This window comes from Miscanthus floridulus, chromosome 8 (assembly GCF_019320115.1).
Source record: "Miscanthus floridulus cultivar M001 chromosome 8, ASM1932011v1, whole genome shotgun sequence".
Lineage (NCBI taxonomy): Eukaryota > Viridiplantae > Streptophyta > Magnoliopsida > Poales > Poaceae > Miscanthus > Miscanthus floridulus.
The window spans coordinates 88469277-88491060 of NC_089587.1; the positions used below are offsets into that span (position 1 = coordinate 88469277).

A 21784-nucleotide genomic window follows, 5' to 3' on the forward strand; every position below is an offset into this window, starting at 1 on the left:
TAACTATCTTGAATGGATAAAGCTTGCCGTATTGCTTAAAAAAACATGGTTTTTTAAGATTGTTTGTCCTTTGTAGGTTCACGAGCGGTATATGACTGTCCACCTGCTACCATTGTCTCAAAGAGAACTATAAAACAGTATTACTATGGTGGATGACGGATGAATGATGCTTATTATTCTCACCATATTTTGTCGCGTTGCTCTTCATGATTGCTAAAACTTTAAAGCCTCTAATTTTATGTTTTTTTTCTTACGAAGTGTCAGCAATTTGATAAAATTGTATCAAACCTATGTAACTCGTCAAACTTCCATTTAATGGTACATAGTGATAGATGGCTAATCTCAAGTACAAATTTGTTTAGAATTTACATTTCTAGAGCTATATGGTTTTAATCTAAAATACAAAGTTGCTCAGATTTATGTCAGAATTATTCCCCCCAGCTCAATTGTGTAATCTTCATCCTTCCTAGAGATACCCGTAACACTAGCACAGAGAGACTGAACTCTCCGATTGCCTTTAAAACATCTTGATGGTTAATACACGCGACATTTTAATTAAGATCATAAAGCTCATAACTAAGTGTGATCAATTGACCATTCATGCTACTATGTCGCTATCTTTATTTGCATCGCCCTCTACCAAGCACGGAAGAATCTCCTTTTATCTTTGTATACGCTAAACTAAGGACTAATTTGTGTTCCACGCTCTATTCAAATGCATGACACCAAAAAAAGGCATAAAGGCAAAGACCGCTTCATCAAGCTCACCTGATTCAAAGCGGGCGTTTCGGATCAAAGCAAAAGAAAGTTTGAGAACTTCAAATGTAGTACAAATCCATTGAGAAACCAAAGCAAACAAAAAAAAATCGAATCAAATTCATAATACACGTTGTTTTAATCAAATTCATATCGAACAACAACCAGAAGCATCCGAGCCGTTGGCTTTGCCGTTTTTAATCCTCTCTTGGAACACTCTAGAACCCCAGCCGATTTGGATTTAAACCCGGGTCTGGGATCGCGTCGCTTCTCATCATTTTCCCCTCGTGCGCTCTCTCGAACCTTCCAAAGCACCCCCGCGAACCCTAGTGAGCTCGGAACCCTAGCCGCGCGCGGATCTCGGCTTGCTTGACCCCTCCTCCACGCCAGCCATGGACGAGGACTTCGAGATGCCCCCCGCCGGCGCCGACGAGATGATGGGCGACGACGAGATGGGCGACTTCGGCGGCGACGAGGGCCCGGTGTTGAAGGTGGGCGAGGAGAAGGAGGTCGGCAAGCAGGGGCTCAAGAAGAAGCTGCTCAAGGAGGGCGAGGGCTGGGAGACGCCCGAGGTCGGCGACGAGGTTGAAGGTCCGGTCTCCTCCTCCCCCCCGGTTCTTCCCCCGCTGCACTTTTATTTCTGTTGGTGTGATGCTACGGTCAGTGAGCATTCGCCCAGTTCTGGCTGGGAGTTAGCTCACGGAATGGAATTCGGATTCTCTTTGGTGTTGTGTCAATTTATTGTCCCTTGATGATACTGGATGATCTTTGAAGTACCTTCTCATCTTGTTGTGGAACATGTTTAAACTAGTGAACTCATCCTTACTTACTTACCCATGATGATATTTCAGTGCATTACACGGGCACACTCCTTGATGGAACAAAGTTTGACTCAAGCCGTGATCGCGGAGACCCCTTCAAGTTCAAGCTTGGACAAGGTAAATTTCTTCCTCCCCTTGAGGGTTACTTACCCTACTTCTGTGTCTCATGTTTGGATTTTGGGTATGGATTTGGAAGTAGCATTAACAATGTGATGGTAAAAACAGTTTCGAAGTTACCAGTCTTTTGTTAGTTAGAGAAGTGGTTCTAATCACTTTGTCAGTTTTGTTCCATAAATATCATGGATATTGCCAAGAATCAGGACATTGAACTTTTACTGTATCTATGAAATTGATGTGAAGTTAATGTTGAAGCTGGTCAGTGCTTGGTTATGGTATAGCAAATTATCTTGTTGCTGTGTTTCTGTTAGTTGCGCAGCAATGCCTAGTCCCTGTAGATATGTATAACCACAAGCGATGCTTACCTTGGCTATGATGTTTGAAAAAAACATGCTAATGACTGAGTAAATTCTAGCTTGGAGATCATTCTTTTTCTCTCTTTGCCTGTTTGTTGACATTGCTAGGATGGAAAAGTAAATGCTCAGTAGCTATTTTGAAAATGTCCAGGTCAAGTGATAAAGGGTTGGGATCAAGGCATCAAGACCATGAAGAAAGGAGAAAATGCTGTTTTTACCATTCCTCCAGAGCTGGCTTATGGAGAATCTGGTTCACCTCCAACTATCCCACCCAATGCAACCCTGCAGTTTGATGTTGAGCTGCTTTCATGGACCAGTGTCAAAGATATTTGCAAAGATGGTGGCATATTCAAGAAGATTCTTAAAGAGGGGGAGAAATGGGAGAACCCAAAGGATCCTGATGAAGTACTTGGTAATTTTTTGCTTATTGGGACACTTTTCATAGATTGTTTTTTTGGGTTCATATAGCTTATACTCTCATTATTGCTGTAGTGAAATATGAGGCCCGTCTCGAAGATGGTACTGTTGTATCCAAGTCTGAGGGGGTTGAGTTCACTGTAAAAGATGGTAATCCTCTTTACTTATGTTATGTCTTCACATGGCCTGCTGAAGATGTTTATGTCTATCGGTTGTTTTCTAACTAGTGTATTGCCAGGGTACTTTTGTCCTGCCTTGGCCAAAGCTGTCAAGACCATGAAAAAGGCAGAGAAGGTGCTCCTTACAGTAAAGCCACAATGTGAGTTTCTTTTTCAAAGTTTGATTATTATTCTGCAAGTTTCATGTTTAATTCTTCTGAATTATGTCATTTATTTGAACTTCCTAACTTCAAATGCAGATGGATTTGGTGAGAAAGGTAAACCAGCAGCTGGAGAGGAAGGTGATGTGCCACCAAATGCCACTCTGCACATTGACCTTGAGTTGGTTTCATGGAAGACTGTCACAGAAATTGGTGATGATAAGAAAATCCTTAAGAAGGTTCTCAAGGAGGGAGAAGGTTATGAGCGTCCCAATGAGGGTGCCGTTGTTGAAGGTACGATCAAGTGGTCAAGTACTCAATTGTAATGATGCTAGTAGCTGTTGCTTCTCAACTCCTTTCAGTTGATTAATTTATCTTGCACTGACTAGATTATGTTTGCTGTTGGCAGTTAAAATTACCGGAAAGCTTCAGGATGGCACAGTGTTTACGAAGAAGGGGCATGATGAAGAGCCATTTAAATTCAAGACCGATGAAGGTAAGAACCAACATTTTATCTTTCATGTCTGGGACTCTTGGCCTTTCAGTTAAAATAATAATTCAGGAAATGGACTTTACCCTGTGATTCATTTAGAATAACATGTTTCTTTTGTATTATGATCTGTTTCCAGAGGAAGTTATTGATGGTCTTGATCGTGCTGTATTGAACATGAAGAAGGGCGAGGTTGCTCTTGTCACGATTCCTCCTGAATATGCATTTGGTTCAACTGAGTCAAAGCAGGATCTTGCTGTTGTTCCACCTAACAGCACAGTGGTCTATGAAGTTGAGCTTGTTTCATTTGTGAAGGTGCGGATTGACTGATATTCTTCTTTGTCTGTTCTAAATAATTGATCTGTGTGCAATTGCAAAATTGATCAATATATAATCTTGTCACACAGGACAAGGAGTCGTGGGACTTAAACAATGAAGAGAAGATTGAGGCTGCTAGTAAGAAGAAAGAGGAAGGGAATGCATTGTTCAAATTGGGCAAATATGCTAGAGCTTCCAAGCGATATGAGAAGGTACTTCATCTTTCTTTCTGTTCTGTAGTAACCCATATCATGAAAATGCAATTTTCAGTCCTGCAGGGTTGTTCCTACTTTAGCTGACTTTTGTTTTAATCCCAGGCTGCCAAGCACATCGAGTATGAAAGTTCATTCAGTGAAGATGAGAAGAAGCAATCCAAGCAACTGAAGATCAGCTGCAACTTAAACAATGCTGCTTGCAAACTGAAGTTGAAGGACTACAAGGAAGCTGTGAAGCTTTGCACCAAGGTACAATCTAATTCCTGAACGGTCTGTTTAGTGGTGTGAAGTGTGATGCAGTAAGCAGGCTGACCTTGTGATTCCTTTTCAGGTTCTGGAGCTAGATAGCCAAAATGTCAAGGCTCTCTACAGGAGGGTGCAAGCGTACATTCAACTTGCTGACCTAGAGCTAGCAGAGGCCGATATCAAGAAGGCACTGGAAATCGATCCTAACAACAGGTACAGTCTAGGAAATGGATTCTGTAAGGTGTTCTGTTGCCACGACAATACTCTTAAATACCACGCTGATCATTTTGGAACGAATCCCAGAGATGTGAAGTTGGAATACAAGACCGTGAAGGAGAAGATCAAGGAATACAACAAGAAGGACTGCCAAATTCTACAGCAACATGTTCGCTAAGATGACAAAGTAACTGGCACTGGCCAAAGACAGCGTGAGTGTCTTGTCTTTTTTGACTGCGAGCTCCGCTACATTCTGCTTCAGATGTACTTACTACAGATAGATTTTGTGTCTAACGGATTGATTCGTCGCTAATAACAGATGGCCTTTGGGGTGGAGGATGTAGTGAAGCAGAGGATTACAAGCATGCCGTTTTCTGCTGCCCAAGGACTTCGCCTGTTGCTTAACATTTCGCTTTTGGCATACTTCGTAGTCAATTAGTGCGCACGGATGCTTGGATATATGTGAAACTGAGGAACAATTACTTCGAGGATTATTGTTGACTCTGAATCTTTCTGTTTTCTGGTTCTTGTTGGGACCATCGAATGTTCTGTCTTTTACGAATCTTATATTTTGCACAAATGTTCTTAATTTCCTATGTAGAAAAATGCTCCAAATTGGCTAAATCTAACCTAGAAGGCCTAAGAGGAGTGACCACGACACGAAAACCAAACCGGAGCTCCAATTTTAAGGTGGAAACGTTCCATGTACAAGCTCCTGCTTCCCGGTGAACCACCACAGGTGATTCGATGTAAGCAGCACTGTTTGAGAAACGAAGATAACTGGAATTCCACAACGTCTGCAGATCAATGGAAGGACTACTCTGGACACATCTAGTTAATTTACACTAACAAATATATAATAACATACAAACGGCAAACCGAGTTCACAATCCAAGTAGCAAGATGCCAAGATCCAATCATGTGCTGGGACGAAGGTCCTGATATGACTATTCAATCTACTATCATCAGCGTATATATAACATAACGATGGATGCCCCTAGCTGATGCTGGCAAATGGATTACTGTACCGACGAGCAGCAAATGAACGGTACCCACTGCTGTTTCCTTCCCTTGGATTTCTTCTCAACAGGCAACCTGGCGGGAGAGTTCCAGTCCTGCTGCCCTGAACCGTCTTTGGGCGAACCTGGCTTCACCGGCGACGCATTGTCTTTGGATACCCGGCGCCTGAACGACAGTACCCGGTCCTTGGTGCTCGCCTTCCTCTCCTTCTCTTTGGTTTCCACGTTCTTGTCCGCGAGGAGGACCTTCAACGAGACGTGGTTCTTGTCTGAGTCGGTGACCATTTCCTTGTCGGCTATCTCTTCGTTCTGATCAGTAGCTCCCTTCAGGTCATCTGTTGTTTCTATGGTGCTGATCTCCTTTGAGGCTGTATCTTCCATCGTCTCCCTTTCTTCGATGACATTTGTGTTCTGTGCCACTTCAACGGTTTCATCTGTAGTGGTGGTGTTTTCATTATGCTTGCTGCTTTCTGCATCCTCTGTGCCTTGTGTCGTGGCGTTCTCAACAGATCTAGGATCCGCTGTAGTCTCTTCACTCTGCTTCTTGTCTTCAGCGTTGCCTATGCTGGTAGTGTTTTCATTCTGCTTGCCGCTTTCTGCATCCTCAAAGCCTTGTGTTGTGGTGTTTTCAACGGGTCTAGGATCTGTTGTAGTTTCTTCACCCAGCTTCTTGTCTTCAGCATCGCCTATGCTGGTAGTGTTTTCATTCTGCTTGCTGCTTTCCGCATCCTCTGTGCCTTGTGTTGTTGTGGTGTTTTCAACAGGTCTAGGATCTGCTGTAGTTTCTTCACTCGGTTTCTTGTCTTCAGCATCGCCTATGCTGCCCATGGTACCAATGCTGGAAGTAGGGTCAACAGCAGGCTCCCCGATCTTCTCTTCATCAACACCATCACTGGTTTGTGCCACATTGGTCTCGTGTGAAATAGGGTCTGCACTTGTGTTTTCATCCTTCTTCTCTTCAGGACTGTCAGTAGAGGTAAGCAAACTAAACTTGTCTAAGGTGGGACCTGACGTAGTCTCTTCGTACATCTGCTCTTTGACATTATCAGGGCCATGTACCACAATATCATCATGAGAACCTAGGCCCTCGTTAACTTCTTCGTTATGCATCTTTAACTCATTAATGCTGCTGTCTGCGATGTTAAGAGAGAGAGTGCCTGAAGTAATTTCTTCATTAGGCATTTTGTCTTCAACAACATCTGTGATGGTTCCCACGTTACTCTCACCAGCAGTAGCATTATTTTCTCCAGTAGCTTCTGTGCTGCGTGCCCCGTCTATTTCATGGTTTGTTTTTACATCATTCTCATCCTGCTGCTCAACCATGTCTCTGTTACTTGTAACATTGATCTGTTCAGAAGCCAGATTCGCAATGAATTCTTCAATCTGTTCCTTTTCTTCAGTACTACTCATGCTTTGTACAGCACTTATCTTGTAAGAAGTGGTGTCTCCGATACTTTCTTCATTCTGCTCATTTTCCCTGTGATTATCAGTACTAGGAAAAGAATCGGCTTCATGAGGAGCAGGATCTACAATGACATCTTTGTTCTGCTGTTTTTCTTCAAAGTTATCCTTGATAACCATCTCTTTTACCTCATATGAAACAAGGTCTGTACTGCTTTTTTCATTCTGACTCTTTTCGTCAACATCATTTATACTACCGACCATGTTGATTTCATGTGCTGTAGCAGAAGGAATCAAATCCACTAGATCAACTGGAGATGGTACGAGAGTGCCACTTGCCACATTTTCCTGCATGCTGTCATCCATTGTTATGCCAGACGAACAAACATCCTCTGTAAGGTTAGCTGTGGCACCAACAGCAGGTCCAAATGTACTTGATATTGCTCCGATGCTTTCATCTGCAGAATGTGCATCAAATTTCAGTTTGTAAACAGCTACTATACAACTCATACACAGTTACTAAAAGGTATTTGGTCAAAACGTTTCCAGGCCACTGGTGTCTCTGTTGACTAGACTGACTTGTCGTCAACTACATATTGTACTTGTGAAACATTGCATTGTTTATCAAATTGCACTTGAAGTAGGGAGTCATAATTGCACATTAGGTAGAAGATCAAATGATACTTATGACATGAGCAAAGAAATGTCAACTAATCATGCATTACCACTGAGCCCTTTCCACAATTGGCCGGACATTAACACTTTATCAGAATGCAAGTACAACAGAGACATTACTTGATAGCTCAACTAACCAAAATCAAAGTACACTGCTCGATTAAACATTTTTCAGCTTCTTACCAAACTTTTTCAAAAGATTAAAGAAGCTTTAATTCAACATTGTAAAATAAAAAATCAACATGAAATGCAGTACACAAGAACATCCAGAAAGTCCAACCTGCTGTAGGATCATGCTGTCCTTCAACATTGTCTGCCCCTTTGGAGATTGCCAGATGATCTGCCATTCCAGAGGTAGAGTCAGGTTGCTGCTGAGCTTTGATATCATCAGGTATCTCTGAGTGGCAACCATCTTTACCAAGTTGAAGCAAGTCATCATCTGTACCAACAGATTTCTCAGCAGAAGACTCAACAGGCTCAATGTTAGGAACTTTCTCAAATGATTCAGTTAACTCATGCTTGCTTTGCTGATTTGGTTCAGTTTCGTCGCTCAGGATTTCTTCGTTGTTACTTGCAGTAGGATTCTTGTCACCTGAATCTTCCTCCACTACAGTGCTACTGTGCCCCTCACCAATCTCAGTCTGTAGAATATCTTGACATGAGAGACCAAGCTCGTCACCTTGCACAGATTTTCCCTCACTAGATTTACTTTCACCTATGGTGTTGATCATACCACCTTCCCCAGTCACAGCAACCCCATCCTGCTGTCTGACTACATCACTCGTCAGTTCAGAAGTTCCACCTCCAGCTGCATCTGATTCCAGAGGCACAATACTCAAGTTCTGCATTTCATTTTCAGAGATTTCAGAACCGAACTTTGCAGGGTCTTCAGGCTCTGGTAAAACAACAGAAGTGGGAACATCCTGGAGCTGTTCAGAAGTAACTGCTAGATCAGATGGATCCCCATCCTCAATAGGTGATCCTTTTTCAGAGTACTGTGTAGCCACTGTAGTCAGAGTATCATCATCAGTCCTGCTGGCCTCAGAAGTGATTTCAGAAGGAATATTACTGCTACTGATGAGGCAATCTTCAGCAGATTTATCTCCAATGACTTGATGCCCAGCACCATTACCTGAAGGATCTACAAAAGACAATCACAGAGTTATCATGCATCCAGACATATGCTGATATGCGTATTACTTTTAAATGCATCGTAAAACCCATTAGCAAAGACCAAAACATGCATTGAAGAGAGTGTACGCATATAGCGCAACATACTCCTATTTAAATAGCTCTGGACTCTATGACAGTGAAGCTATGTAGCAGCGCAGCATGGGGACAAGTTGGCGAGACGGTGTACTGCTATCAAATGGCAACAGGTGGCCAGCCTCACTAATTTATTGAAGAGGTTTATTATACCAAACCGACTGGTATTAAAGCCAGCTGAAGCTGTTTTGTTGTGAGAGAAAAATAGTGTAAGATTCTAGCTGATAAACCGGCTGATAAGTTCAAGCGAACATGCCTTTGATGTGTAGTATGTGTACAGTTTGGAGGTTACATGGACAGCGAGGCATCCCTGAACCATTATTAACACAAGGATTTGTATTGCATACACTACCCCCCACATATGACAACAAAGTACCCACATTATGCTAACCAAGAGGATAAGAACACGCTTATTCCAGACTCTACTACATCAGTACAATTCCACTGAACCAGAAAGTTCTTGTCTCTACAAAAGAGGAAATTGGGAAAAAGTAAAAGGAAATGCAATAACTTTCCACCAACCAAATCTTACGCAAGACACATTTCCCACTTCAGAAACGAACAAAAAGAAACGAAGAACAGAAGGATTCAGAGAAGAGGGGAAGGAGATTCAGAACGGACCTGCACCTGCACCTGCACTGTCCCCTCCTCCCTCCACCGCATCCCCAGGCTCGTGCGCAGATCCAGGCGAACCACCGCCGCATTCCGTCGCGCCCGCTCCATTCCCATCGGCTCCCGCGCCTGCTCCGCCCTCACCTGGGACGCCAGCCACGAGAGCACGCGTCAGGACAAGAGCCCAGCTTGGAAACAGTCTGACAGTCACACAGCGACACGGCACCACGGACTCACGGAGGGCCGGAGCCCGGAGGCACGGAATCCACAGTACCTAGAAGCAGCTCGCTGCCGTCGTTCTCCCCGGCCCCCTCCTCCTCCGCGGCGGCGGCGGACGTCGGCTTGCCGCAGTGCTTCCGGTGCGCGCGCCGCTGCTTGGCGCTCGGGTGCCCGTTCGGGTACTGGTACCCACACGCGTGGCACAGAACGCCCTCCCCTTCGGCTCCCGCTCCTGCGAGAAAAACCACCGCGCCGTCACATCTCACGTTACAAGGAGAAGAAAAAACCGGCACAAAAAAAAAGAGAAGCAAATGCAGGCGGCGCGGCGGCAGCGAGGGGGACTTACCGGGCGTGCTTCCGCCTCCGCTCTTGTGGGCGCTCTCCATGACGACGGACGGCCCCGTCGCGGCGGCAACGGCGAGGGAGAGGGAGGCGAGTGGGCGGGTTTGCGCAGTGGGAGTGTGTGTGTGTGTGGAGAAGAAGACGAAGGCAAGGCGAGGCGAGGGAGGCGCCCTCACGCCGAGGATAATGACAACGGCGCTCACCATAATTGCGGCGTGGACCCCCACGGAATCCCTGGCCCACACGTCATCGACACGTTACGGTGGGCGCGTCGGACCCGGGGTCTCGGGTCGTGTCGTGACCGTGGGCAGACAAGGGTCTCGCCGTCTCGGGCTCTCTTTCTCTCTCTCTCGTGCGGTTCGCGGCCGGGGAGCGCATCTGGGCCGTCGGCGGCGGCATCGACGGGCCGGGATGGCCCGTAGTGGGACGAACGGGGCGGGGCCCACCGGCAAGGCGAGAGGATCCTTTGCTCCGCCGAGTGGATAACCTGCGCAGCCTTTTGGGCCAGTTCACCCTTTTCACTTTTTTTTTTAACCGCTTCGTTGCCGATGCCGCGACGGCGATGTGCGATGCAATGCAGCAGCGGTGTACCGTGTTTTTGCAGCGGCAAGCTGACAAAGCGCCAACCAAAAACCAACCAGGCCATTAGAGAAGAGAGGCAACATGCGTGATCACCGGAACGTGGCGGCATGTGCCAATTGGGGACACCGGCAAGGACGACCGCTGGGGTAGGCATGTAGCGAGGGCTAAGGACCGTGAATGGTCCCCCCAGTTTGTTCCGTGCGTGAACGGTAACACAACTTTGAATATTCCAAAAACACACTCACACAAAACTTCGAAGGAGCCAACCAATCATCTTTCGTGGTGATGGGTCACGAGAGTTAATTTGATCATTTCAAACATGCTTGAAAAATTTATCCTCCTGTTCTTTGTCAATGCGATAAATATTGTGTGGGGGCTTTTATAGGCCCGACCCCATTGTCCACGTGGGATAGGGCCCTCGAGCTTCTCAAATCCTCATGCTGATCCGTCTTTGCCGTCTACTTTTACTATTTTTCGTTTCACATTTGTACTATTCTTGTTAAAGAGACAAGTAGTTTAGATATATTTATACTTGTAGATAGATGCTCTCTCTCTTTCAGAGCATGCTTAGCACATGTTTCGTTAAGAGGAGTTAGAATGGAATTACACGCTCAACATCACTTCATGGCGAGATGCCATTGGTGATTGGGTGAACACGAACACAAAGCACCGCTACACGGTGGATTGCGCGTATTTGTAACTAAGACACCAATTGTGCGACGGATGTAGCAGCTGATAGCAGACGCTAGCAGTCTCTTGTGCCGAGCACCGACGACAGGCTGGTATAACCAGCGCTTACCCAGCTGTACGCTTCTTCGATGATGTGGCAGAGGATCTCCTGCGGTGTTCAGGAGACCCTGTCGAATGTTCTGCGGTTGCGCTCCTTCCGCAGGTTCCATGGCGTGAGCAACACCGCCGAGTCGAATCCCCTCCTAGCAGGTTTTGGCACCGACTTTCTAGTGCGCAGACACCAATCCGCCAAGGAAGCATCTCCCCGAGGAGAGAAGCCTTGCATACCACCAGCCATACGAAGCAGGCGATACCAGGTCTTCCTTGCAAAGACACACGAAGCCAGTAGGTGATCCGAGGTCTCCATCCCTTGGTCTCACATGACGAAAGTTGCATTTTGCTGGAGGCCATGGCACCAACGCCGCTCTGCAGTCCAGAGTCTGCCATGAAGTGCGATCCAGAAGAAGAACCTGACCTTCGGCGGAACCTTGGCCTTCCAAAGTTCCCTTGCGCCGATCAACGACTACATCCCGGTGAAGAAGGACCGGTAGGCCGAGGAAGCCGAATAATTGTCGTCCGCTGTCCAACGCCAGATAAACCGGTCTGGAACAGTTGTGTGCAATTGCACATTCTCGATCTTCTCCCAGAGCAAGACAATTGCCTGGAATAGGCTGGGCGCGAAGGAGCAGATAGGCCCGTCCAGCAGCCAGGTGTCGGTCTAGAATCTTGCTGACGCCCTATCACCCAGGCGGACAAATACCGATGCCCTGGACATTGCGCCTACGATCCGTTCCGTTTTATCGTGCCCAGGCCGAGTTAGAGTTTCTGTTCGGCGCAACCACTCCCATCTCAGACGCAGCACGAGGCCGAACACCTTAAGATCAGTGATTCCCAGTCCACCGTAGTCCTTTGGTGCGCAGACTCGGCCAGGCAATCTTACATTTGAGATAGATGCTTTCTCGATCGATACAACAAATGGTATTTCCATAATATAATTATCTACCGGTACTTATATTAAAATTATAGAACAGAAAATTTGAGTTAAATAGATATTGCATATCTGTATAGTATGTAATAAGATATGTCAAGATATATTATATACAGCATGCATAATAAACATTAGAAGACATCAACAATGTAATAGTCTAATCTAATTGTTCAAAGTTTGAAATTAACATCCTAACTGACTCGCCATCGCCATATTAACAGTTAATGGTCCACAAACCTGTTGGTTTGGCCATTTCGTCGTGTCCACCCCTCAGCTCACCGGTACCTTGAATTTATGCAAACCAAGGGGATGGTAGAAACGAAGGAATAGGAAACAAAGGAGAAAATATTGGAATAAAGTAGAAACAAAGGGAGAAAATGGAGGAATGCAAATATATGAAAGTTATAGAAAGTGGTGTTTGGAATGTATGAACAGAAAGTAAAAAAAAAGATTAGAAAAAAAATCTATGGTTAAAAACACTAGTGTCAAACAAAAACAAACTTTATTAACTCATTCACTGCTCACCTGCTTGCTTTTATTCTCACCTTCTCCTCCTATAAGTTATGCCTTTACTGTTTACCCTCTATCTCTCTGCCTTTCTTGTAGAACTGCATCAGGGTGTCCTCAACGGGCGACAACGTCAGGTTCAAGTTGGCGTATAGAGGAGAGAACGAGTAAATACAAATAGCTAGCAAGTTATTCGGCGCTAGGCCGCTAGCGCGGTGCTGGAGGAAGCTAGGATCTCATGGGCTTATGCTGCTTTTTTTATTTTGTCAAACAATCACATGCATCTAGGGAGAAAAAATATTTCTTAAATTAAGGGCCCGTTTGATTTCTACGTGCGCTCCTAAAATCTCTGTCACATCGAATATTTAGACACATACATGGAGTGTTAAATATAAACTAATTATAAAACTAATTACACAACTTGTGACTAATTTACGAGACGAATTTTTTAAATCTAATTAGTCCATGATTTGGCAACGTGATGCTGCAGTAAACAAGTGCTAATGACATATTGATTAGGCTTAAAAATCGTCTCGCAAATTAGCCTCATCTATGTAATTGGTTTTGTAATTAATCTATATTTAATGTTCTTTATTAGTATCTAAATATTCGATGTGACATGAATTTTAAAAGCGAATAAAGAACTAAACACCCCTTAATTTTAATACACGAAAGAAAAATACTGTGGAAAAAGAAACCAACCAGTCGGATTTTAAGAGAAGTGTGTCGTGCATATCCTGGTGGCACGCCCTCTCTCCACGTGCTCCTCGGGCATCCGCGAAAAAAATTAACTTGTGTGGATGTTTTGGCTCGTGCGTTTTGTTCCTTAGATCCAAACGAGTGAAGTTATCAAAATACTGGAATCACATTTCTTTAAGATTCCTTTGAGAAAGATTCATTTCAAACGAGCCCTAAGTTGTACCATGTGATTGTTATTACTTAAGTGTTAGGAAATTGTACCACACGGTTGTGAGTTTTTATGGGGTAAATTTCAATACACAGGCCATCAGATTTAAACCCTTTGTTATCTCTAACCAATCCTTTCCGGAGCACGAAAAAGCGTAGGTTTCCTTTTCTGTACGGATGGTCCAGAAACCCCAGAGCGAGGGACGTTACTGCCGGATCTAGGCCTAATTCTGTTGGAGCACGCTTCCTTAAGGCTGTCAGATGGTCAGAGAACGAAACAAACCCGCGGATTTGCCGACGCTGAGCTCCCGATCTCTCCGCCCGTCCGCCGCCTCGTATGCACCACATCACGCTGTAAGTGGTTACGCCAAGCGGGCAAGCGGCGGATCGAGAATTCACCGCCGGTGAACTCGGGGAGCGAAATACGTCGCCGCCTGTGAACTCGGGGAGCGAAATACGCGAGTAGTTTTGCTTGTTTTTTTTTTTTTTGATATAGGAGAAATAGGCAGGAGCGCTGCCTCCTCGCGATAGATCAGTTCGTCAGTGTAACTCTGACTCGAATTACAGTGATGCTTTGCTTGCTAACTTCCTACATAAAGAACAGAAGATGGTAACGATCCTAAGGGCTCGGGCATCCATGGCGATGGCCTTCCTCCCTACTCACTAACTAATCCAATGTGGCATGTGGCGGGCGATGGCCTTCCACCTTCGCGTCATCGTCTAGTCCAGAGAGCTGGTGAACTTGCATGATCCATGGCCTGCAAAACACACATAACAATGCCGACGACGACAGATCAATGCGACTGAATTAAATCAAATGCAGAAGGAAGCTGCACATCTCTTCTCTGGTGAAGAAAGATCAAATATGCACAACGGTGTCTACTCACTTGGATCCTTGCTGGTGGTCTCCGCGAGCCCATTGAAGAAGCAGGTGCCGCCGGCCTGCCTGAACTGCTGCCAGTATGCGTTGAACGCGTAGCTCGCGTGCGCGTCCATCGTGTCCGGCTCGTGGCACGCGCCGCCGGGCTGGATGGCAGCGCACGTCTCGCTTCCCTGCTGGCACGCGTACGCCACCGCGGCCGCCACCGCCGTCTCGTTCGCCGCCTTGCCGAGCACGCACCACGCCGGCGTGCTCTCCATGTCGTCCGCGGGCGGCAGCGGCGGGTACGACGACCGCCGGCCGGTGAGGTCCACGTCGTACACCCTGCTCCCGTTCGGGTAGTAGAGCCCCCAGTGGCGCTCGCTGCCCGCCCCCGGCTTCTGGTCCTCGTTGTAGAGCGAGAAGAGGAACACCGGTACCCTGGCCCTCGGCCGCGCCGGCGTGCCGGGGTTCTTGGACATCCGCGCGGCAAGGTTCCGGTTGTACGTGGCGGCGTTGCGCACGTTGGCGCCGGCCTCGCCTGCGTCGCCGCCGCTCGGCCACCCGGTCTCAGAGACGGCCAGCTTCACGTCCCCGTACCCGAGCCTGCCCATGGCGGCGACGACCGCGTCGAGCATCTGGTCGAGGAGGTTGGTGTAGGCGAGCCCGTTGCCCGGGTCCACGTAGCGCGAGCTCGCCGCGCCCTGGAACAGCGCGTAGTCGAGGGAGATGGCCTTGCGGTTGCCAGCCCACGCGAAGTACGGGTACGCGTCGACGAAGTAGTAGGAGCGGGTTGCGTTGAGGAACCGGAGCAGCGGCCGGACCACGTCCTCGGCGATGTCGTCGCGGAACGCGCCGGCGGACGGCGGGTACGACTCCGACAGCGCGTCCATGGCGAGCGTCGTCCCGAGCTTCACCTTGCGGATCCCGTGCGCGCGGAGGGCGCGGTGGAGGTTCGCCATCGCCGGCACGACGCCGCGCCACGTGGACCCCGCGATGGCGCGGTTCGAGAGCACCTCGTTGCCGACGAGCAGGCGCGACACCCGCGTCGCCGGGACGTGCGGCGCGAGGTTGGTGGCCACCCAGTCCTCCGCGGCGGCGCGGGAGGAGGCCAGCGACGGGATAGCCGAGTTCGGCACCATGATCGAGACCGGCATCCCCGTCCCGGCCAGCGCGCGCAGGATGTCCACGTTGGCGTCGTAGATCTTGACGGCGCCCGCGCCCGCCGCGCGGAGGAGCTGCACGGAGCGCGACGCCGAGGGGAGGTCGTCGGCCACCGTGCCGTAGTTGATGCCGAGGCCGCGGCACCCGTTCGCGCCTGCATGCATGGACGACGCAACGCAACGCGGCACAGATCAAACAAAGACACTTGCCGGCGAACAACAGAGACCATTGGACAGTAGTAACTTGGAGAGACGTGATCACCGTGGCAGTGGCACTCGACGTCGGTGGCTACGACGAGGACACTGAAATGGCACGCTAGGGTGGCGGCGGTGAGCAGGAGGACGGTGGCGGCGGCGTGACATGAGGAGGACGGCGCCATGGTGGCGGCCGCCGTTGTTGCTTCTATTTGTTTGTCAGTTTGTTATACTGGATCAGGTGGAAGGGGGCAATGGGTGTTTGTTTATAAAGGAAGAGGGTTTTTAGGAAGGGGGTTGGACAATTCAGAACGCAAGTACAACAAAATGTAAATATAAGTTTTTCTTGGTGTAAATGTAAATATATCTCATCTGCTTCTACTTCTACTTTTTTTTTTAGATAAAGGATAGTTTATATCCGGCTTCATTCTACTTCTACTTCTACTTCTACTAGACTTATACTACTATAAACGAACGAATGATCTCTTCATAATTTCGACCACACTTTATAAACGAACGAATGAATTAAAAATATATCTTCATATTTTCGACCACACTTTTGAAGTTCCAACGGCAAACGATCCAATGAAGAATATAACTAAACTGGTTTTCGATGTACTCTTATGTTTAATTTAAAAGTCATTGGTGTCAAATCGCCCATCTTTTAAATTAGCTATGTTTTCCTCGATATATACTCATTTCAAATTATAAAATATTTTGGTTTTTTTATACATACCTTTTACTATACACTTAGATATACATTATATCAATATATAATAAAAAATAATATCTAAAAAAAGGGCTTGCTAGCGCTCGAACATCCGGACGAACGGGGCATCCGGACTCATGCGCCTGCAACCGTTTCCCGCGCCCACATGGGGCCCACGCTGTCCCAAACATCACCAACATCGAGAAAGAGGGGGAGGGGGCGGCGGATGCCTAGTCGGCGCCGGGAGGAGGAGACACCGAGGAAGGCAATAGAAAGCAAGTAAGGAGATACAACACCCGATCTACTTTTGAAACATCCAAATGTAACAATTGCAAGATATGTCTGAAGGGGATAAAATACTTGAAACATGCTTCTGAAATATTTGCAAAAACACATGAAAAGCACTTAAAATCATTGTAAAACATGCGCAATATCCAGATAAAACGCTTGCAACATGCAACATATAAATAAACACACTTATAACATACGTCTGGAAAAAACACAGATGAAACATTGGGAACATAAGCTTGCAACATACGTGTACAACTATTGCAACATGTGCAACATTCCGATCTACTTTTGCAACATCCGCATGAAACACTTGCAACATACCTCTGAAACATCTGAAAAACTTGAAACATAAGCTTGCAACATTCGCTTTAAGCGCAATATTTTTGTTTCGGAATGGAGGCTCGTCAGCGCATGAAGTTCACTGGTGTAGAGTTTACCGGTGGCATGGAGGCTACTACCTATAAAAAAATAGGCTGAAGTGGTGGTCGGTGTGGCCTTATCTATTCAAGCGAGCGCCTCATCCATTATTCATCGAGCCAGAAGGTGTGCGAGATTCTGCTAAAAAAAGAGGTGGGCGAGATGCTAACCCAGCTCATCGGAGCAGCTGCTATGGCGAATCAGAGATTCGGAGGCGATGGCATGGGGTCAGCGATGCAGCCGTAGAGGCAACAACAACCACCTCATGCACGATAGCGCATATCCGTTCCCTAGCGTCGTGGCGTCAGGGATCTGGCGGCCGCCCTCAGGCAACCACTGCGGCGCTTCTAGCGTCCGGCTACTGGCGTGCGACCCTTCTACACTCTTGTGGCCTGCATCTCTGATGACCACTGCGCTTCCCACGCCTGGCTGTCGGTTGCCGGCGCGCAAGCAAGGCGACGGCAGCTCCGAGGCCCTCGTGCATGGGAGGAAACGGTGGCTCTAGAGGCCCACATGCTAGCGGGGCGAGCGGCGCGTGGGAGACGAGCATGGCGATGAACACCCGTGCCACCACTCGGGAGGGGAGGCGAGGGTGACTATGGCGTGGAGTTGGTAATCCGTTGTGGCCTTCTAGAGTGTGTGGATCCACCGTGGCCTTATCCACCGAACATATCGCGGCCTTCTCTACCGGAACGGCGAGCTCCACGCCAATGTCGAGCTCTCTACTGGTGAACTCCATGCACCGACGAGCCTCCATTCCGAAACAAAAATATTGCGCTAAAAGCGCATATTGCAAGCTTTTGTTTCAAGTTTTCAGATGTTTCAGAGGTATGTTGTAGGTGTTTTATGCGGATGTTGTAAAAGTAGATCAGAATGTTGCACATGTTGCAATAGTTGTACACGAATGTTGCAAGCTTATGTTCCCAATGTTTCATCTATGTTTTTCCAGACGTATGTTATAAGTGTGTTTATTTGGATGTTGCATATGTTTCACGCATATGTTGCAAGTGTTTTATTTGGATGTTTGCGTATGTTTTACAATGGTTTTTTAGTGCTTTTCATATATTTTTGCAAGTGTTTCAGATGCATGTTTCAAGTATTTCATCCCCCTTTAAACGTATGTTGCAATTGTTACATCTGGATATTTCAAAAATAGATCGGGTGTTGTATCTCCTTCCTCGCTTTCTGCTGCCTTCCTCGGCGTCTCCTCCTTCTCCCAGTGTCGGCTGGGCATCCGCCGCCCCCTCCCCCTCTTTCTCGATGCTGGTGACGTTTGGGACTGCATGGGCCCCATGTGGGCGCAGGAAACGGGTGCAGACATGGGTGTCCGGACGCCCCGTCCGTCCGGACATCCAGGCGCTAGCATTGTGACCTAAAGGTTCTAGAAACATGTTTTCTTGTTCACGTATATTACTAGGAGATAACATAAGATAAGCCTGACATTGCTAATGACAGATTCTGACATTCTATTCTTCGGAACCACAAGATATGCACACGATGTCTCATTGACACAGGGTTATAACGGCCACATGTAAGTGAAACACTAGGTGTCAAATCCTAAAATTCTCCCACAAATAAATGGTCCCAGGTTCAAGGATAACCTCTCCCATATAACCAGGATAACCAAACAATTTAATTAAGTGTTGCAACATTAATCAGGATTTGTCAAGTGAGGTTGCACAAACATTAGAACTTCCTTCTAAGTTCTATGCACATCTTAACACTGTGCACTATCAAGAATTTTACTTCCCTGATGAAATAGGATATGGCATCAGGACAGGTTAACAAGAATTGACGATAAACACTACTAGCACAAAAATGAGTATTTCATAAAAAATAATGAAAGATGTAATATGTAGCAAATTAAAAATTCAGAAACACCAAACATTGGACACATTAAACTTCATGCCATCTAAGTTAGAGACTGCTGCTGCTAGCCTTGAACTTCTAAACAAAAGAGATGGACAGATCTGATACTGGCATGTAAATTAAATATCACAAAACTGAAAATGGCTACAAGCTGTAAAAACTTCTACAGATACATACAGAATAACTCAGGGCAAGCTACAGCCATGGAACCTAAGGTGACCTGATCATTAAATTTTGGAAAAAGTCTACTCCACCCCCTCAACTATGGAAGATGGTCTACATAACCCCCTCAACTATGAAACCGTCTGTTTTACCCCCTGAACTTTCCAAAACCGTCTAATTTACCCCCTGGACGGTTTTCAGCGGCGGTTTTGCTACAGTAACGACGGGTCAGCTACAGTGAAAGTGGGTTTGCTACAGTACCGTTGGTTTGCATTTTCTTTTTTTTTGTTTATTTTCGGTGAATTTTTGAAAAATCATAGTAAATCATAGAAAAATCATAAAATGAAAAATCTAATTTTATTGGACTCCGCATGAGTAGATCTACACAGTGAATATATAATACGGTATTTTTAGTACAATTTTTTTTGTAGCTTTAGATTAATTGGAAAATCCAATTTTGTCTGTAATTAATTGGAATAATTCATAGTTGCAGCTTCTATGGTCCAATTGTAGTGAAATTTTTATGGTACGCTAATTATTGTATGCTTCAACTATAGTAAAAATTTTGTACTCATTGGACTATGTATAACTTAGTTATAGATAAATTCTAATTAATTACAGATAAAATTGGATTTTCCAATTAATCCAAAGCTACAAAAAAATTTGTACTAAAACATACCGTATTATATATTCACTGTGTAGATCTACTCATGTGGAGTCCAATAAAATTAGATTTTTCATTTTATGAATTTTCTATGATTTACTATGATTTTTCAAAAATTCACCGAAAATAAAAAAAAAGAAAATGCAAAACAACGGTACTGTAGCAAACCCGCTGCTACTGTAGCTGACCCGCCGTTACTGTAGCAAAACCGCCGCTGAAAACCGCTCAGGGGGTAAATTAGACGGTTTTGGAAAGTTCAGGGGGTAAAACAGACGGTTTCATAGTTGAGGGGGTTATGTAGACCATCTTGCATAGTTGAGGGGGTGGAGTAGACTTTTTCCTTAAATTTTTGTTTGTGCCATGCTTAGCCCAAACGGTCTGCATACTTTAAAAAACAAAAACTATATGTTCATAAAAGAACATGATCAACCACTACATCTGCATAAACTAGTAAAGTTTATCCTGCTAGTAACATAATCACACAAATGTAAGAGAAACTATCCAATACAAAAGAGAAGCTTAAAAATATACTGTACCAACTTACCTAACAATGAAAACTAGGACTACAATACTATCAGATTAAACAAATCACCTAATTCCTGTTGCATTGCCCTCCAGGGAATAACAATGGAAAAGCCAAACAATCTGATGATTACTTAGTTTGTTATATCACGATAAAACAGAAATAAAATCATTAACATTTCAACTAAAACAGAGCCTCTTCATTAAGCATATAAAAATAATAACCATCTCTGAACCCAATTAATTTCGAGTTTTCAAACACTGCATCATGGATCCATTTGTCATACTGCTCGAAATCTACTTCGCTTCATAACCAGATTTGAACACTTGAACACTTGTAAAAAGTTTTTGGAAAAGACACATGTGTATCTATCGATGCCAATAGCAATAACAGAATACTTCTCAACCATTTCTGACAACCACATCACTAAGAAATGTTCATAGCTCTAGGATAGCTTCTTTATTCTAACACATGGAACCAAAGCAACTAAATACCATAAATAAAGTTATGCGCAACCAAATACCATAAATATAGTTATGCACAACCAAATACCATAGAGAAAGTTAAGCACAACCAACCTGCACACACTCTTTCTGAAGAAATACTACATGCCAGCTAGCACTTGACAAGAAAATACAACATCAACTAAAAGCAAAGTTCAGTATATATTTCATGGTGAGCAAGAAGGCCACAAACAATACAATTTGCTTTGGCGCACACCACTGGAGGTGGAGAGTAATGAAGATACAATCAAGAATTTAGTTTCTTGAATCTGTTCTTGATTGTAAATTGTAAGACTTTGGATACGTAATGAGTACTTCATAAAAACTTGACTTAGAAGTTAGAATAGATACCATACAAAACTTAACTGTTATCTCATTATCCAAAATATACTGGTTAATGTCCTCCACCAGAGAAAACCTCCACATAATGCTTACTTCCACACAGATTTAACTAAAGCATTGAATTTCATGCCCTAAATTAGAGACTATTATGGGTACAGTACAATTTGCAAAGTGAAGGATACAAAGACTGCAGTTGGGTCAATATCCGAAGCTCGAGATAGACATGACAATTAAGACAACGAAACTAAACATGGCTACAAACTACTACTACAAATGTCTGCAGATTGGCACATAGGCATACAAACAATAAATCAGGCCTAACTGCGGCTCTACAACCTACAAAGCAACAAACATAACATGACTTTTTCTTTACCTGATCGTTACAAACTTATTCGTGTCATGCTTAGCCCAAAACGACTTTGTCATACGTCTAATGAGAGGCCCCCAACCTAGAGCTAACGGGCCTAGGGAGGCCCGAGGAGGGGCGCCAGCCGGCTCCAGCACGCCCTAGAAGGGCCGCGCACGCCAGGAGGAGGGGGCGCCGTCGCCCACGCCACCGTCATGTCCCAG

The 21784-nt window shown here is 45.6% G+C and overlaps 3 protein-coding genes across 4 annotated transcripts; 1 reads left to right on the forward strand and 2 right to left on the reverse strand.

Annotated features, from left to right (window-relative positions):
• The first annotated feature begins 1016 nt into the window (after positions 1–1016).
• Positions 1017–4833, forward strand: LOC136476905 (70 kDa peptidyl-prolyl isomerase-like). Its single transcript, XM_066474879.1, has 13 exons — positions 1017–1347; positions 1608–1694; positions 2202–2462; positions 2543–2617; positions 2706–2786; positions 2886–3080; positions 3196–3282; positions 3416–3591; positions 3684–3806; positions 3912–4058; positions 4141–4268; positions 4359–4483; positions 4591–4833. Exons 1-12 carry the CDS (start codon positions 1149–1151, stop codon positions 4447–4449), a joined length of 1650 nt encoding a protein of 549 aa, XP_066330976.1. The 5' UTR covers positions 1017–1148; the 3' UTR covers positions 4450–4483; positions 4591–4833.
• A 270-nt stretch (positions 4834–5103) lies between these two features.
• LOC136476904 (uncharacterized) lies at positions 5104–9963 on the reverse strand. Of its 2 annotated transcripts, none has more exons than XM_066474878.1 (5): positions 9810–9963; positions 9519–9695; positions 9254–9388; positions 7647–8498; positions 5104–7149 (listed from the first exon to the last, which is right to left on the reverse strand). In XM_066474878.1, the coding sequence occupies exons 1-5, from the start codon at positions 9847–9849 to the stop codon at positions 5291–5293; spliced, it is 3063 nt and encodes a 1020-aa protein (XP_066330975.1). In that variant the 5' UTR covers positions 9850–9963; the 3' UTR covers positions 5104–5290. The 2 variants fall into 2 exon arrangements, with proteins under 2 accessions (XP_066330975.1, XP_066330974.1); XM_066474877.1 differs by having other exon boundaries at positions 7647–8507.
• A 4036-nt stretch (positions 9964–13999) lies between these two features.
• On the reverse strand, positions 14000–15945 carry LOC136472880 (probable glucan endo-1,3-beta-glucosidase A6). The gene is made up of 3 exons (XM_066470587.1): positions 15802–15945; positions 14405–15694; positions 14000–14275 (listed from the first exon to the last, which is right to left on the reverse strand). Exons 1-3 carry the CDS (start codon positions 15917–15919, stop codon positions 14238–14240), a joined length of 1446 nt encoding a protein of 481 aa, XP_066326684.1. The 5' UTR covers positions 15920–15945; the 3' UTR covers positions 14000–14237.
• Positions 15946–21784: the final 5839 nt, after the last annotated feature.

What these genes read in the sequence shown, in the direction of transcription:
- LOC136476905 (XM_066474879.1), top strand. Translation starts at nt 1,149, where the DNA reads ATGGACGAGGACTTCGAGATGCCCCCCGCCGGCGCCGACGAGATGATG. An exon ending in GGTCGGCGACGAGGTTGAAG is followed by an intron (nt 1,348 to 1,607) that starts GTCCGGTCTCCT and finishes ATGATATTTCAG; the next exon opens with TGCATTACACGGGCACACTC. An exon ending in CAAGTTCAAGCTTGGACAAG is followed by an intron (nt 1,695 to 2,201) that starts GTAAATTTCTTC and finishes GAAAATGTCCAG; the next exon opens with GTCAAGTGATAAAGGGTTGG.
- LOC136476904 (XM_066474877.1), bottom strand. Translation starts at nt 9,849, where the DNA reads ATGGAGAGCGCCCACAAGAGCGGAGGCGGAAGCACGCCCG. An exon ending in CGGAGGCGGAAGCACGCCCG is followed by an intron (nt 9,696 to 9,809) that starts GTAAGTCCCCCT and finishes TTTTTCTCGCAG; the next exon opens with GAGCGGGAGCCGAAGGGGAG. An exon ending in ACAGCATGATCCTACAGCAG is followed by an intron (nt 7,150 to 7,646) that starts GTTGGACTTTCT and finishes CACATTCTGCAG; the next exon opens with ATGAAAGCATCGGAGCAATA.
- LOC136472880 (XM_066470587.1), bottom strand. Translation starts at nt 15,919, where the DNA reads ATGGCGCCGTCCTCCTCATGTCACGCCGCCGCCACCGTCCTCCTGCTC. An exon ending in CGTCGAGTGCCACTGCCACG is followed by an intron (nt 15,695 to 15,801) that starts GTGATCACGTCT and finishes CCATGCATGCAG; the next exon opens with GCGCGAACGGGTGCCGCGGC. An exon ending in GACCACCAGCAAGGATCCAA is followed by an intron (nt 14,276 to 14,404) that starts GTGAGTAGACAC and finishes TGTGTTTTGCAG; the next exon opens with GCCATGGATCATGCAAGTTC.